The 15,028-nt window shown below is 36.9% G+C and overlaps 1 protein-coding gene and 2 long non-coding RNA genes across 3 annotated transcripts; 2 read left to right on the top strand and 1 right to left on the bottom strand.

The window, feature by feature from the left end:
* Window positions 1–1,689: 1,689 nt before the first annotated feature.
* On the top strand, window positions 1,690–4,717 carry LOC101485021 (uncharacterized). Its single transcript, XM_004541573.4, has 9 exons — window positions 1,690–1,772; window positions 1,908–1,968; window positions 2,243–2,629; window positions 2,726–2,746; window positions 2,839–2,889; window positions 2,973–3,093; window positions 3,438–3,512; window positions 3,772–3,850; window positions 3,952–4,717. Exons 2-9 carry the CDS (start codon window positions 1,908–1,910, stop codon window positions 4,024–4,026), a joined length of 870 nt encoding a protein of 289 aa, XP_004541630.3. The 5' UTR covers window positions 1,690–1,772; the 3' UTR covers window positions 4,027–4,717.
* Window positions 4,718–6,667: 1,950 nt separating this feature from the next.
* Window positions 6,668–9,414, top strand: LOC101485316 (uncharacterized). Its single transcript, XR_190941.3, has 4 exons — window positions 6,668–6,757; window positions 6,875–6,927; window positions 7,019–7,352; window positions 7,439–9,414. It is a non-coding gene; the product is annotated as an uncharacterized LOC101485316 (long non-coding RNA).
* Window positions 9,415–10,228: 814 nt separating this feature from the next.
* Window positions 10,229–11,111, bottom strand: LOC143421067 (uncharacterized). Its single transcript, XR_013100796.1, has 3 exons — window positions 10,810–11,111; window positions 10,588–10,661; window positions 10,229–10,364 (listed from the first exon to the last, which is right to left on the bottom strand). It is a non-coding gene; the product is annotated as an uncharacterized LOC143421067 (long non-coding RNA).
* Between the last annotated feature and the right edge of the window lie 3,917 nt (window positions 11,112–15,028).

Genomic DNA, 15,028 nt, shown 5'->3' with positions numbered 1-15,028 from the left:
TGAATCCATCGTGTCTTGTATAAGTAGTTCAGGCTGCTGCTAGTAGCAAAATGGCGGGGGAAATATTTTATAACATTAAAAAAAACAATTTATGATTATTTAGATTTGAAAGCTAACTTGAATATTGATGCAGACCATTTTATCCCCCTGTGACCACAGTGTATCCATCTTGACTGCTACCAGCAGGTTAGCATACCATGTCAAAGAACTCTAATCATAACTGGTTTCTTAAACATAACGAGTTAATTCATATGAAGTCATTGTTATGTTTAATGACCCCTGCAGTCACCAGATCTCAATCTAATAGAGCACTTTTGGGAGGTGGTCGGCTGGGAGATTCTCATCATGGATGTCTAGCTGACAAATCTGCAGCAACTGCGTGATGCTGTCATGTCAACATGGACCAAAATCTCTGAGGAATGTTTCCAGCATCTTGCTGAATCTATACCATAAAGAATTAAAGCAGCTCTGGAGGCAAAAGGAGGTCCAACTCAGTATCAGCAAAGTGAACCTAATAAAGTGGCCAGTGAATGTTGCTACCACATATATTTTGTGCATAATCAGCCACTCCACACACCAAATAGTACCCAGCTTATGGTAAGAAAGCTGCCACTCTCTCCAAAAGTTGATTCTTTTCCTCTGGACGTAGCGTCTTCAGTGGGAGAAATGTTTCGTCACCCATGCAAGTGACTTCTTCAGTCTTAGCTGACTGCAGGTTTCCCCAATCTTATAAACAGTATATTTGCATAATGACTGAAACCAGCCCACTGAAGGAACAATGGGCTGGGGGATCAGTTCCTTCAACATAATTATGGAAATTCTAATGACCATTGATAAACAACCACTGATCAAAGACCACTGATTAATGGCCATGAGTACCTCGCTCAAACCAGCGTTCCACCCTGTCCAGGATGTTACATCCTCATCACTGAAACAGTGTCCACTGGCCTGTAGGTGTAAATAGACTGTAGAGTCCTGGCCTGACGAGGCCTCTGCAGTCTACTACCACTCATTCACAAGGGGTCACCAGAGTAGGTGGGTCCATATATTTGATTTGACCTCTACGCTGTGCAATTTTTGACATCAATACAAATATTTGTCTAGCTATAATTACTTCTTGTTACCAAAAATATCACATTACAAATTCACGGAATCTCTTCTGTGTGATAAGGAAAAACACAAACCAGGTCTAATCCAACTTGCAACTCAGTCTTTTTTTTTTTTCCAATAACATAATATCATCTATCCTTTGTTCACGTGCCATATAGTCAGGTGTAAAGCTCAATCCTCCTCAATTAATAGAAATTATAGTCTGGTTTAATATTTTTGACAGAGTGGAAGGTCAACTGTAAATGCACTAGACTACACTGTTGGGTTAGAAGTGACAGTTTTGCAAACACCTCTCTGCTGTTGTGACACTGACCTGCTATGTTTTTCACAAATGTTAATCAGAGAGAAAAAAAAGGGAGGAGTTCAGCAAAGTGCGACTTTTACACTTTGGTTAATATGTAAAAATTTAATGATATAAGAGAAGGAAGAGAGTGTTTCTGATATACAGTATATGTGCTTAAAATTTGAAAGTTGAACATAGTTATTGTGGGGACGGCGTTCACTTTTCTTTCCCAACTTCCTTTTTTTTTTTTTTTTTTTTCAAGTGATCATTAGAGTGCAACGGGAAACAGACCCATGTCATTTCACATCAGTGCAGAGATCTAATACATACTGAGAAAGCACAAAGGAACATCATTTTCTTACACCTCCCTCCTCTCATAGTGAGTATTTACTATGTGCTAAATAGTAGACTATAGGCAATTTGCTGTACAGTATGTTGGCTACATGTGATGGGAATTCTGTAAAACTAAATCGGGATTTTGTCTACTAACCTGTGACTGTCTTGCTTTGGCTAGATGCAGCTGCCAGGCCTTATTGGTTTCATTTCAGTATTGATTCTGGCTTGTAATTCAAAAGGTGAGTGAGATAATAAGCTCATGTGTATGATTTAAATTGGAAATGCACTTTCAGTATGTAGTAAATATGGTACTTGGAGCACTTTATATGCTTCTCATTCACCCATTTACACAGATTCATACACTAATGATGGTGAAGCTGTCATATAATGTGCTTTTCTAATGCTGGCCTTGCTTTTGTAATAAACAATTTGTTCTACAATGTAAATTATAGCTTTAAAATTAGCCTTTGAAAAATAAATGCAATTCCTGACTTGCTTTGTTTTTATTTGCAGATACAAAATGGAAAATAAATGTCGAAAGAAAGATCACAGCACAACCTGGATCAACCGTTACCATACAATGCAACTTTAGCTATCCAAAGGAAATCTCCACTAATAATGTTACAGTTTTTTGGAAAACGTCATCAGTAGATGACCAAAGTAACTGCAGTAACGGGGACAAAGACAGGAAGGCATTTGTTTTTAACCCAAATAATCACTGTGTGCTTGAGAAGTACCGAGGAAAGACTAAGCTCATTGGAGACCCGAACAAGGGCAACTGTTCTCTCCAGATCACCGACATCACAGATATTGAGCAAGCGATCTATGTAAGAATTGATGTGCAGAAAGATAAATACAGTTTCATCAAGGACCCTGTCCGTGTCTCATTTTCCATAAATGGTCAGAATTTAAATCAATTATTTTAAATTTTTAATTTAAACTATGCATTTATCAAAAAAAAAAATGAAATTAATACCTTGCTTGTTTCCTCCACAGAGACGGGGGCTTCTAAGCCAGGTATTAACTTCATTTCTGCATTATTTATATTTAAATTGAACAGAGCCTTTTAAAAAAATTTGCCATCATGCTGTGTAATATTTTTTCAACAGGTACCGATTCCTATACGACTCAAGACCTTTTAACCACTGAAACAACAATAAGTAAGTTTAATATTCACACAGTTTGTTGAGTATGTCACCCTCTGTACTTCAGCTTTCTTTACTGAACGTATTATTTTTTGCAGCAAAAGCAAATGAAAACGACACGAGCCATGCAACAATACTGTCTGTAGCCATCCCTGCAGCAGTTCTTGTGGTGATCATTCTTCTTGTTGCTGGGATATTTATTTTTATAAAATACAAGAGGTAACTTTTCCATCATTTGTAAACCGAATGTGTGGCCTACAAGCAGCAAACTTGAATGAGCTTTATTTCCCAGATTGATATACTTGATGTACATAGTTTATCATCTGGATACTTTTCAGGCAAATGTGTGGTATGTAAAGCAAAGCATTTATGTAATCAAAAGACATTTAACTGTGGAAATTTAACTTTCTGTGAAGCATATGTACAGTACGAGAGAGAAATAATCCAAAGCAGATTATATTCATTTATCATAAACATACCAGAGTGCTTCGAATGTTAACCTTGTTTAAATTTTAGTTATCATGTACAAACAACCGCAATAACAGTAATCATAATTGTCCCAGGTCACGCAGTCTCACCAGGGAGGACTCTGGATACTATGCAAACTTTAGCAGAGCACTATCAAACCCACCCAAAAGGTTTGCATTAATGGAAAAAGTATACCATACATGTGTACCCATCTAAGAAGCTTGACATTTCTTTTATTTTTAATTGAATGTGTCATTATGATGAATCCAAAAGTAATTATTGTAATTTGGTGTTGTACCATTTGATACATTTGTGTTATCAGGATATAATTATGCATTTATTTGTTGCACAGTGACAAAATTCTGATGACCTTTTCCCCAACCTGGCATTTTTAATTTCTTGCTCTCTTTCTTTTTTTGTTCTTTTTAGAGAAGTCAGTTGTGACAGACAAACTAAGAAGCTGCCTGAAGGGAAAGCTATTGATGATCCTGTTTACATCAATGTCAAGGTACAATGCCCACACTGACACAAGTTTTACTGTCCCAAGAAGTTAACAGCAAAGATAAAAATGACTAAAGCCAACTTTTATGTAACCTCTTGTCTCTGCAGGCTCCAACAAATCACTTGGCTCCAAACAGCAGTTGTGCAGACAATATATATGCAAATGTGGATTACAGAACTTAGAAGGACAGCTGCATGTCATTAGTGTACGATGCTTTCTACACATGTTCATGTGTTTGCATTACTATGTGCCTCTATACATTTCATGCAGGTCTTAATATTTTTTGTCTTTTTTGAGAGTGTTCACATATGCCCAAAAAACCCCTGACTAGTCGCTGTGGGTTCAACTGAAGGATGAAAGTGTGAAAACACTCTAAATGACCAAAAAAAAAAAAAAAAAGCCTGCACAGCATTGCAAAACAATGATAATTCCTTTTTTGCGTACTTGTGATTGCAGACCTTCAGATGGTCAGACAAGAATGTTGTTTCAAAACATGAATTTATGTAAAAATGATATAGCATAAAATCATAAGTGAGATGTCAGTGTTAGAGATGGGGAACAGTAGACACACAGTAACAATAATCTTTCTCCAACCCTAACAACATTACCTTTGTCAGAAAAAGTCTTCTCCTAGCCTTACTTGTGGCATATTGTGTAATTGGAGAATGAAAACCTGTTAGGATTGAAAATTAGGAAGGATTTCATTTTTTTGTCAAATGCTTTGGGGTTTTTTTCTTTTTAAGAAATCTGCCATTGCAATGTTCTTGCCCAGTTTGCCTAATACAGGCAATATATGCTGGTGAGCATAACAATACTGTAACCAATACTGATGACAGTAACTTTGCCAAATAGTCTGTAGCAATAAATAAAAACAGCAACTTTATTAATATACTTGATCTTATGCAGTTTTTTTTTTTTTTTTTGCTTTACATCAGTGTCTTTGACCTTGGTAAATAAACCTGCCAGTGTTACACCACCAAGTAACTAAGGAAATGAAATCAAGCATCAGTTTTGCAACTTTGCGGCAATATCGCTTGAGTGGAGTTCTCTTTTCGTTGGAACTTTGGAACCCATTTTAACTAAACTAGTTAAAATACAGAAGTGAGGGGTGAAAATTACATTCACTTTGGGTACATCCTGTGTCATGTCTGCTGAAACTTATTTAAAGGGTTGAAAAAGATGGATGCACTGCAGTTTTAAAGAGAATTAGCGAAAATGTGTAGAGGCTATTTGTAATTTAAACTGAGTGAAACTGTAACTGCTGCTAATACCTTTTGCTTTCTGTTTTAACTTTGATGGGCAATGCTTACTGAGAGGCAGAAGTCCTGGAACGTTGCATTACTTAAGAAGTGTAGTGAAAACTCTGTTATCTACATGCACTGACTATTCAGATAAATTGAAGAATATACAGTCATGACGGAGTGTACATTATTTTAGTATCACTGAAAGTATTGGCTGCATACATTTAATTGCATTTAGCAGCGAAATGTAATGTTTGGATGTTCTTGGACTCAAAACCAAGTTCAAGACAAACAACACGTGTCCTTGTATCCACTTTTAGCCAGTTCAAAGGGCATTAAAAATGAAGCACTGATTGATGTTCGAATAATTCAAGGTAATCTTGCCACAAGCAGAAGTAAGATCTCATCATTGAAACAAACCCATTCAAGTCCATTCACTGATATTTTCATGTAAACCGACATTGAAAGTAAATACAAGGAGCCTGACAAGATTGTGCTGACGACTCAATGTTCTCGACCTTGGCTGTATCAGTGCCCTGATTACTGGCACTGGCTCATCATCATAGATGGGATTAAGATAAGATAAGACAAGATAAAATAGAACTTTATTAATCCCTCAGGTGGGTTCCTCTGGGAAATTCGATTTCCAAAAAGCACAGCACCGACAAAAGTTACAGTTACAGAATATTATATATATATATATATATATATATATATATATATACATACACACACACACACACACACACACACACACATATAAATACAGAGACAAATATAAATAAAATATACAAAGGGGATAAATAGAATAAATAGGAATAAAAATAAAAATACAAGTGAATTGCACATTTCAAGTATTGAGGTCTATTGCACCATTGACTATTTACAAAAAGTATTGCACAGGCTGTTTTCATGCACTAAACTAAAGAAATGTACAGGTCAATATTATCTTCAAATGTAGAAAAGTTAGTTACATTCATTATTTACACATTTACTTTATAAACACTAACAAGAAAACTGTGTCCAGAGAAACATACTTAATTGGCCATCAATGAAAAATACTTACAATAAAGAATATTCTACATCTTCTATGAGAGGGTTATATTATGTAGAATGTTGACTTAAAAATGTAACACAATGCATACAACAAAGGAAGCTAGGACAAGAAACACTTACTTCCTCTGATTTAAATGTGGTAAATGTATCTTTTCTAGTACCACATTTAGATGTGGTAACATTATAAATGAACAGTTCATTACATCATTATGCAGCTTTTAGTTTTAAAAAGGCCTGCAGTAACATCACATGAGAGCCTTTTTTTAAACAACACATCTTTGTATACACATCTTTGTAATTTGTCACATGGTATTTTTCATGAAACTGTAGCTTTTGTGCACTCCTGGGTCTCAGTGTTCTCTGAAATGTTCATTTGCTTGCAAAAAGACTAACCAAAATGTAACAAGTTAAATGCCAGACTGCTGGCTACATTTCACAACTTTCTTGGTATCAAAAGCATCTGCTGGTGAACACATGGTATGAGCAATCAAAAAACAAAATTGGTAACACAGTTTTTGAGCGTAAAAATAGACTATAAATATGGCATCCAAATCTCACACGACTCCAAATCTCACAAGGACTACAAGTTCAGTCAGTGATTAAAACAGATTCAGAGGTGAGTGAATAACTGAAATATTTGCAAAAAGTACAGCAGTGGAAATCTGCCTTTAATACACCTATGTGTATTTTTTTTTTATCACTCCTTTATGCTTTTTAACTATTTTATTTTCAGGTCCTCATCAGTGATGGAACTAAAGTTGTGCCTTTCATTTCTGATGTTTTTTGGTGAGTGTCTAACTTTAATGTGGTGGAACCGCACACTACTTTCTACATAACACAACATAATAGTATAATTCAATGCTATCTTTTTTATTAGTGATTCATGATGTCCAGTCAGCCAAAAGCCAAAAGTGTGGTTATTCCCTGCACCTATAATTACCCCAGACCTAGCTCCAAAAAGATCATAAACAGCTGGTTAGGATTCTGCAAGAAAGGGAACAAGGTTGTGGCAACCTCTATCCAAAAACGGAAACTGCCTGTGGAGTACAAAAAACGAACTCAATTTCTGGGAAAACTGAGAACACGGAACTGCACGATGCTACTGGATAGTGTCCGGAGCACTGATGTTGGACCTTTTTACTTCAGGATTGAAATGCCACAATACAAAAGCTTTTCCTACACACAAAACGCTGTATCCATTGATGTTATACGTAAGTAAGTTATCGATTTATAAAGAAAATGCAAATTTAAAAAAATGATGTTTTTATAATAGTGGTGTCATATTACAACTCTGCAGGCAACCCCCCACCGCCAACTCTGTCTGTGGAGGTGAATAATCAGGCATATGCTACCTGCTCTGTTTTTCACTCCTGCCCATCTATTCCTCCTCAATTCTCCTGGAGTCACACTGGAGTCATCAAAAGCCAGTGGAAGAAAGTGAATGCATGGAACTGGCAAACAGTGTCAACTCTGACCTTTCCGCCTTTAGCCACCGATTTCAACAAGCCTTTAAACTGCACAGTGCGACACAGAGGGGGGGAGGAGGCACAAAGCTCCATTATTCTTCTAATATGAGCCCAGTGCATGATCGAAGTATAACTTCTTACTCTACACAATAAATTAATTCAAGGTTTTAATTTAGCATTTGAGGTATATAGCGTCTTTAAACTACTTAAAGTGAATCTTAAAACAGATAGCTTTGCTATTTGTGAAGCCCGAAGGGGTTTTGTGATTGTTTGGTTTAAGTGGATGTCAAAGAGTGTGTCTGCACTAAAAACACATGTTTTAGTGTTATCTATGGTGAATGATAAGTGATCAACAGCTTCTCCTTCTTAAAGTTGTATTTCTCCAAATGTTTACGTTAAAATACAGTTAAAAAAATTGATACATATATATTCTTAAATAATATTCTTAGAAAGAGGTGTTGTTATGTGACAATGTGAAAATAATAAGGTAGTTATGAAACATATTTTGCAATTCAGAAACTTTTGTCCACAAGAGTACTGCCAGGGACTATAAAGAGAGCATATTTTGCCATAATCTGTAAAGATCTGTATAGAAATACAAAATTTATTAATTTTTTTCATGTATGATTTAAAGTAAATCAAATGAAAGCAAAATGGCATCAGTATGAATGCCTTGGATCAGACAGTCACGGTCCTGGGTCGGTGACCAAGTGTTTTATGTATTGTTATTTTATGATTTAGTGTTTAATGTTGTTTTTGTTCTGTGCCAGTTTGTTTCCTGCTTTACTTTGACAGTCTGTGCCCTACATTAGCGTTTCTAGTTTGGTGTCTCCCTGTCCTGTTGATGTCAGCTGCGTCTTCCAGGTGTTTTCCCTTTGCCCTGCTTTCCTCTTGTATTCAATGTCTGTGTCTGCTCCTGCTTGTCGTCACATCGTATCCTCATTCTGACCAGTTTAGTTCAGTTTCATGCCCTCATCGTTCTGTTCCATTTCCTAATTTAAGCCTGCAATAAAGCAGTCGGTTTTTTAGCTTAAATTCCACCTCCACGAGTCTGCATTTTGGGTCCTTTTTCCTGCCTGCCCGCAAACAGCCATGACACAGACCTGTTTCATCCATCCATCCATCCATCCATCCATTCGCTTTCACTAAACCTAAAATAGTCAGAAATGCCAAACACAGTTGTTGAGGTCTCCCAGCACCTTTCTCAGATTTCGAAACTGTCCCAGAGTTTTAGATGACTTGATTATGGACATTTATTACAAATCCATCTGAGTTTTCTGACCTTCCCCTCTGGTTCTGGGTAGTTATTAGGGGTGCAATGATACTCGTATCGATACTGAACCGTTCGATACAGTGCTTTCGGTTCGGTACGCATATGTATCGAACAATACAAAATCTTTAATTTATTTTATCAACTTTTCTTCTGACGATGCTGTCTGTGTTGAGCGCTCAGTGGATCTGCGCTCGACAGTGCAGCCTAGGCGGTGTAGTCGAACGCAGATTCACTGAGCGCAGGGCAAGCTAGCCAGACAGAAGTTAAGCTCTCGTTGCAACATGGCAAATTGAACCTCCCCCACCCTAATTCAGATCTGGTGTTTGGAACTATTTTGGTTTTCATGTGAAGCATGACCCTGAAGGTAAGGACTAAAGCAAAATAGTATGTTGGATGTGCCACGCAATGCTCAATTACATGGTGGGAACTACTGCGTTAGCGCAGTTAGCTCGTTAACGTGTTGGCCGTCCAGCCCCATGCACGGGGCGATCCGCGGTAGCTCGTTAACAGAGATTTGCCGTGTTGTGGGGTTAACGTCATTTCAACGAGATTAACGATGACAGCACTAGTGGGAACACAATGAATATGACTGCACATTTACTCCGACATCATCCTAGTGCAAAGACAAGTGGAAGCAGACAAAAACAACAAGCACGCATGCTACAAACTTTACCCGAGTCATTTAGACAGCCGTTAGCACATGATTCTCCTTATGGGGACCTGATATGTTTAATATGCTGCTGAGAATATAGCCCAGAAGAAGCGTATAGTATAGCTTTTATTTTGGAAAGAGACATTTCTCTGTAATAAACTCTCTTTTCCAAAGATGAGTGATTTCGTGATCTGATATTTATTTTTTTATTACTTTGTTATTTCAGCAACATTAAATTTAAAAACTGTACTTTTGAGTTAAAATATATATTTATAATTTTAATAAATGACAAATTAAAAAGGCATGAACAGTTTTTGTTGCATCGAAAAAATATTGAACCGTGACACCAAAGTATCGAACCGAACTGAACCGTGAATTTTGTGTATCGTTGCACCCCTAGTAGTTATATGAGCAGAGGATCACAACTAATCAACCCAGGAGACCTTTCACTGAGAATGGCACATCAACTGTCTAAGATGAGCTTTCTGTTTGGGGATCTGTGATAAAAGTGCACAATGAAATATGATAAAGTGAAGCACAGAAATAAAACAGCCAATAAGACAAGAAGAGCCTAAATGAATGGCAAAATACAGAAAAGCTTAACTAATACTGAAAATATTCTGGACAAGAACTATGAACAGGACAAAAACCTGAAGAGCAAAGATCATTGCAATACCATCTTAACAAACATGGTGTGGCTGCTTTTATTTCCTTTAGATAAGAGGTGACTGTAGCTGTCCACTTGGAATTACCACTCGTGACGCAGAGAGCTATGACTGATGCAACTTTATTCTCTCCTCTTTAAACCACCGACAATATGGCACCGTGAAAACTATAAAGATGCACAAACAAATACCATTAAACATTTAAGTACAAAGTGCAGAAATGTTCACATTTTACTATATAGAAAATTATTTTGATGAACTCAAATCGTGACATTGACATAAATCAATCGCTTTTAAACAATTTATGTTACAGCATTTAATAAAATGAATTAACGATAACCTTTCTGTCTCTTAAATACATAAACAATCATTTGCAATTATTAAACCAACCTCTTTCTGGTTCCAAGGGTGCTAATCATGCTGAACCAGCTAGCAACCTCCTCCATGCGCATCTCTTAGCCAGTCTTTCCACACCACAAACAAATGAGATGCATATACACAAAAAACGAATTCAACCACATTGTGTAAACTTTCCAAAGTTATAGCATGTGACAGGTAAATAAAATACATGGTTTTGCATGAGTATTTTCAAAAAATAAATGCCTTACTCACTCTGAAGCAACGTGTTTGTGTCGTTTCACTGAGAACAGAACAGGGAGTCTGACACAATAAAAGAGGAAGTGCTAAGGTACTCTTCAAAATAAAAGCGCAAAGTAAAGTGGCTTTGCCGGCATTTTACAGTGACTTGTATGGTTTACCAGAGGTGGGACCAAGTCATTGTTTTGCAAGTCTCTAGTCTTTATCCTCAAGTCTCAAGTCAAGTCTCAAGTAATGTCAGGCAAGTCAGAGTCGAGTCTCAAGTCACTGGTGTAAAAGTCCGAGTCAAGTCACAAGTCTGAAACTTTGAATTTCAAGTCCTTTCGAGTCTTTAAAAAAAAAAAAAACAACGAAAAAATAATGTTGCAGTTATGCTAAATGTAAATATTAGACCATGTAATTTTAAAATCTGTGTTTTTCTCAACACATGACAAAATAGTGAACTTAGAAAATATACACAAATTGTGAAATTGCACCTCTTTAAAATGCAGCTCAATTAAACCTAGCTCCAAGAATAATTTTCACCGACAGTTCTGAGATAAGCTGCATGTCATTCTTGGATGCGGTTGTAGGACCGGCTTTAAAATCGCATGACAAAAATATCATACACATTAAAAAAAACTGTATCACCAACGTAGCCTGGACAACATTTGCTAGTTAGATGAAGTCAGCTATCTCATCGTAGCATATTTATATGCATATTTATAATCATACGGTTCTTGGAGTGAGTGCATACACTCATGAAGTTTAGTAACTTCCGGTCACTGCAACAAGCCCAGGTACAGTTTACCGACGGATGGGTGCAGGACCTTGAAATGCACCGTGTAGAACGAAAGACCATCGTACGTATCATAAGTTTACCAGTCTCACAAATCGTCGTCATAAATACACATTCGTTAACCGTTTATTAATAGGACCTTTGAGCTCAACGGTAATTAATTAGTAGTGGAAATAATTTCTGGTAGCATCACAGAAATGTAGCAGTGACAATAATACTGTATGCTGTAATCGTACTGGGCAATTAGTGATACAAAAAACCTGTTTTATCCTGTGAATAAAAGTATATGTTTTTGTCAATGTACCATAATAACAGAGGCGAAACGCAATATTGTGTCAGGACAATTCACTATTTATGCACAATAAATAAAGGAGCATAGCGCGACAATTTCTGTTCAGCGCCAGACTTGCTTGTAACCTATATCACCAGTTATGTTATGAAAGTGACATATTAACTACTAAAAAACACTGACCTTTGTGTAAATGCTTGGAGCAGACTAACCTGTGAGCTGGAGGGTTCTGGGACGTTATATTTGGTCTTTGAATGGCTGCAATCCAGTCGCCTCTTTGTTACTTCGGAAACATGGCTCGAACAATTTCTCTTCAACGAGGTAATCCGATAACAACCGATCTCTTTACCCGTCGGCTTCCCATGGCTGTCATGCGACCGGCTATTGCAGTTAATAATACAACGGCTTCTTGTGTTTCTTTTTATCGCTGTATAACTGATTTTAATTGAAAGCCTGCGTGCGCTAGTACCGCTTGCCACGAGTTCCCAGAATCCTTTGCGGTTCTACCCGTGAATGACGTCACATTTTCAATCTCTATATAATATGCATGCTAAATTTTGTATTTGGGGTAAAATATCAAGTCTTTTCAAGTAAACCGGTTCAAGTCCAATTCAAGTCCCAAGTCATTGGTGTAAAAGTCCAAGTCAAGTCACAAGTCTTAGAACATTTTTTCAAGTCAAGTCTAAAGTCATAAAATTAATGACTCGAGTCTGACTCGAGTCCAAGTCATGTGACTCGAGTCCACACCTCTGTGGTTTACATTCTGCTTTTAATAGTCACTGCATCCACTTTATCACAAACAAAATCTATCTTTTGTCTCATATGCCACAGAGTGAAGATGAATTACATTATTTTCAGTATTTTTGAATTAGCAAATTAGTACTTAAATATTTTTCTGTGAGATCACTATTGAGGCTACTTTCAATTTTGGTGAAAAAATGTTTCGATTTTGTTCTTTATTTTTGCCCCCCAAAATATTGTGGTAATACATTTATCTCTCATGTTCTGCTCATTTGTTTGTTTGTTTCTGCTCAGCAGAAGTAGCTGTAGTGGTGATGTGTAAGAGACACACATTAGTGTGATACTGCCATGACTGGATTAACTATACTTGAACAAAGTCTACAGCTAAGAAAGTCAAAGATGTTCTATTTCTGCTTTTGTCTGAACTTTTTATTACCAAGATAGGCCTGAAGCAATTAAAATATTGTATCTTATAGAATTATTTCACTGGACATGCACAATGCCAAAAGAAAGACATTTTATCTTTGAGCTCATTTAAGAAAAAGGAAGAAAAAAAGGTGATCCAGCTTATCTGGTTTCAGTTCCTCCTCAGTGTTTATGCCGAGAGAATCTCTTTTCATATGAACTCTGTGTTATTCACACATGCCTCCCATCTATCTTCCTACACAAACCATTTCACATATGTGCCTCATATTGATGCACTCCTTGGCTAGTTTGCGAATTAAAGTGAGAAACTAGTGTTCAGGCTTAACTTCTATTGTTCTTGCAAGATTGTTCACTGTTCTTAGCCTTAGTCATATAATCCTGCATTAGCCACAACCTCCATTTAGCCATACCCTGACTGCCCTTTGCTGGAACTTATTTCCATTCTGACCTTTGGTTGCAAATTATATTGTGAGTATGTTTTAATATTGTTGATTGTATTATTATTTTTTGAATCACCTCCACTCTAATATAAGCAGCAGCATCACATTGTAACTGAAATGTTAATCAATGAAGATCTCATTAAACTGTAAATTTAAAAAAAGATTTATTTCTTTTTTGCCTTACAGCACCATCTTGTGACAAATATTAATATTCTCACTAAGTACTGAAGGAGTCATGGAGCGTCCAAAGTTTTCCCATTTTTGACACACAAAAGGTGAAATTTAGCACACAGTTCTAAAAAAAAGAGGCCTTTATGCGTCCTCAAACACAGTTTCAAAAGTGGAGGAGGAGATAGCAGCACAGAGGTTGTTACACAAGCAGAGAAGGGCAGGGTTATAGAAGGGCATCAGCCTCACAGTGGGACCGGTATCTGTTCATTGGTGCAAAAAAGAAGAGTGTCATCATGTATTGTTGTTCACTGTACCTACACTTATCCCATATTGAGCTCCAGAAAAAGCTCTACAAAATTTCCTTCCGTGGGCTATTGATGTGCACATTTGTGACAAAAGCATGGTCAAAAGTTCCCAGTGTCCTTTAGTGGGATGTGTGCTCAAAGACCATCATTATGCAGTTTAACTACTGTGGTATTTGATTACCCACAGCAACTCATAAAAACAAACAAACAAACAAACAAACAAAAAAATACAATAAAACAATATTACTGAACACAAATAATGAACAAAATAGATATCAAACATATTTATAACCGGGTCATCTTAATTTTTACAGAATATTACCAATGACAGAAATATTGGATAAACCTGGAAACTGAGGACATGTTTATTAAATGAGAAAGAAAAAATCAAAGAGATATGTGATAAACTTGCACAAGGATGCTTTTCGTGATACATATCATACGACACAAACATTGCAGGTAGTTATAAGAGCAAGGGATCACCACACATGAACCAAGGAGACCTTTCACTGAGGATGGCAACTTTACAGTCCAAGATGAAGCTTCACTTTGAGTAACTGTAATTAATTTGACAGTAAAATGAGATTAATTGAAGTAGAAAAACAGAAACACCAGTGAGAAGAAGAGAGCTTAAATATATCACCTCACGTTGACTGTCACGGTCTGCGGAGTGTGTGGAGGACCCAGGTGCGGACAAAGGCAAGAAGACAAAACTAAACTTGAACACAAGGCGCGCCTTTATTTTGGAGCTGATACTCACAAGCATGAAATAAGGCAGAATGAGGGAAAACCAAAACATATACTTAGAAGACTAAACTGTGAGAGAACTGAAAAAAACTGCAACTACGACTCTATAACAAAACAATAACCATAACTCAGAAGTACGACTTTAGCTCTGAAAATAACTAGGATCACGGCTAGGATAACTGTGACGTGATGTGGGGTAGTTAGCACAGACGACATGACAATGAACAAAGGAAGGCACGCAGACTAAATACATGACCAGGGGACGGGAAACAATTGGGGATACAGCTGATACAAATTAGCATGGCAACGCCACCAGGGAAAGTGAAACTACAACAAT

This window comes from Maylandia zebra, linkage group LG11 (assembly GCF_041146795.1).
Source record: "Maylandia zebra isolate NMK-2024a linkage group LG11, Mzebra_GT3a, whole genome shotgun sequence".
Classification (NCBI taxonomy): Eukaryota; Metazoa; Chordata; class Actinopteri; order Cichliformes; family Cichlidae; genus Maylandia; species Maylandia zebra.
The sequence above is the reverse complement of the archived record's forward strand: the minus strand, read 5'-3'. Positions and strand labels throughout refer to the sequence as shown.

Excerpts from the sequence above, each read along its gene's own strand:
- LOC101485021 (XM_004541573.4), top strand. The coding sequence starts at position 1,908 with ATGCAGCTGCCAGGCCTTATTGGTTTCATTTCAGTATTGATTCTGGCT. Across the intron at positions 3,513-3,771 it reads CTATCAAACCCACCCAAAAG|AGAAGTCAGTTGTGACAGAC; the intron begins GTTTGCATTAAT and ends TGTTCTTTTTAG. Across the intron at positions 3,851-3,951 it reads CTGTTTACATCAATGTCAAG|GCTCCAACAAATCACTTGGC; the intron begins GTACAATGCCCA and ends TTGTCTCTGCAG.